The sequence below is a fragment of the Perkinsus marinus genome, assembly GCF_000006405.1.
Source record: "Perkinsus marinus ATCC 50983 genomic scaffold scf_1104296950454, whole genome shotgun sequence".
NCBI lineage: Eukaryota > Perkinsozoa > Perkinsida > Perkinsidae > Perkinsus > Perkinsus marinus.
Genome location: NW_003209587.1, coordinates 1 through 1,715, shown reverse-complemented (window position 1 = coordinate 1,715; position 1,715 = coordinate 1). Strand labels below are relative to the sequence as shown.

At 49.6% G+C, this 1,715-nt stretch overlaps 1 protein-coding gene across 1 annotated transcript; it reads right to left on the bottom strand.

Moving 5' to 3' along the window:
- Positions 1-208: 208 nt before the first annotated feature.
- Pmar_PMAR004791 (hypothetical protein) lies at positions 209-1,526 on the bottom strand (the record flags this gene model as incomplete). The annotated part of the gene is made up of 2 exons (XM_002777959.1): positions 209-316; positions 354-1,526. 2 exons carry the CDS (start codon positions 1,524-1,526, stop codon positions 209-211), a joined length of 1,281 nt encoding a protein of 426 aa, XP_002778005.1.
- Positions 1,527-1,715: the final 189 nt, after the last annotated feature.

The following is a 1,715-nucleotide window of genomic DNA, read 5'->3' as shown; positions in this document are numbered from 1 at the left end:
TCGATGTGGCGGTGGATGATCGGAGGGGTGGCTTCTTTGAAAGCTTCATGAAATTCTCGCAGCATATTCAATAAGTGTGGTGGTAGTTTTGCATCCCAAGACGAAAGAAGATGGCGGCATTTCGCCACTTGAGACTGTAGTAAGTTGCGAATTGGTAGCAAGAAGAAGGGCAAGACCTCGGGAAGAGACATAACCTTCCCTAGCAATGTTAGTGCGTCCCGCAAGGATGGGTTGCTAGGGAGCTCGTGAGTAATGAAACTCGCCCATCCTCTGTCGCTATAGCGAAGGGAGCGGCCATGATCGACAGTTTGGAGCCCTAAGAAAGGGGCAACTTGAACCGTAGATACGTCGACCAGAGTAGTAGGGAAGTGATACTTGTCGAAGAGCTGCTGCAGCTGTTGAGGATGTGGATGGTCCGTAGCGACATCGTCCATATAATATTTGATGTTGTAAGGTGACTTCGCGGTGGTACAAATATGGGACATACATGCGAGTAGGACGAATGGCGAAAAATTAGGCCCGTAGGGTAGGTTGCAGAAGAAGAATCGCTGACCGTCGATAAACACCGTCATTATTTGTCGTAGGTTGGGGCCCGTCCGGATGCGGAAGAATGCATCCGAGACATCCATCAGCTTCAAAGTGCCATACCCTCTTGTAGCGTCAAGAATGGAGTACAACGGATCCTGTCGGACAGGGCAATCCTTGAGAAGTTGCACGGTCTCATCATTGAGCTTCCTGAAGGGGAATACGGGTCGTGCCCTCTTCGATCCTCGTACGCCATAATATGTCGTGGTAAGGTACATAAAGCCGTCATCGTCATCGGTTGTAGGAGCCAAACATCCTCTTTGAATGAGGCCTTCCAATCGGGCTCGAGTCTCATCGAACAACGTAGGGTCTGTAGCATCTGGTTTGTTGAGGGGATGATGATGCGAGAGTTTATTTGGGCGAGCCTTTCGAGCAGGCATACTCGCAGCTTTGATATCCACAGTGAAGACATTCGTCTGAAGGTCGTCGGGGTCTTGGGTAGCAGTTATGATGAAGTGGGGAGTCTCCAGAACGACTGTGGTCTCGGAAGGTGAGGGTGCCTCAGTGAGATTGGTCTTCTCAGATTTACTAGCTCGTAGATTATCTCGCCCGGTAGTATCTGAATTCTGCAAGACGAATGATGAATCCGAGGCTGTTGTGAGACTTAGCTCGACCGCAGAGCCTGATGCACCATCGTCATCGGAATGCTGTACAGGGGGAATTTCCCCAACAATAACCAGCTTCTGGATGACAGGGTTGTAGTAGAACCCCTTAGAATTTTGCAAGTCGGAGCCGAATACGAATTGGAATGGTTCGGGTAGACGAGGGGAGACCAGGAAGGTGGAGTTGATCTCGATGTCGGTGCTATCCGCGAACCGCCATGTAAGTGTAACAGTTGCATGATACATAATGCATTCGCCATTCATAATGTAGGCTGTGTAGGGCACGTCTAGATACTTCATAGGTAGACCAAGTTCGGCGACAAGCTTATGAGAGATCATGCTCTCATAACTGCCTGTGTCGATCAACGCAACATACTTCTCACTTGACGTAGCATTGTGATCTGGTAGTGTGACCAGGCAATGTGGGGTCTTGTGCAGGCTGAACTGTGCCATAGTAGTAGTTGTAGGTTGCGGAGTGGGCACTGTAGTCAAAGTATTAGTAGCATACGATGAATTGCCCGTGCCTGT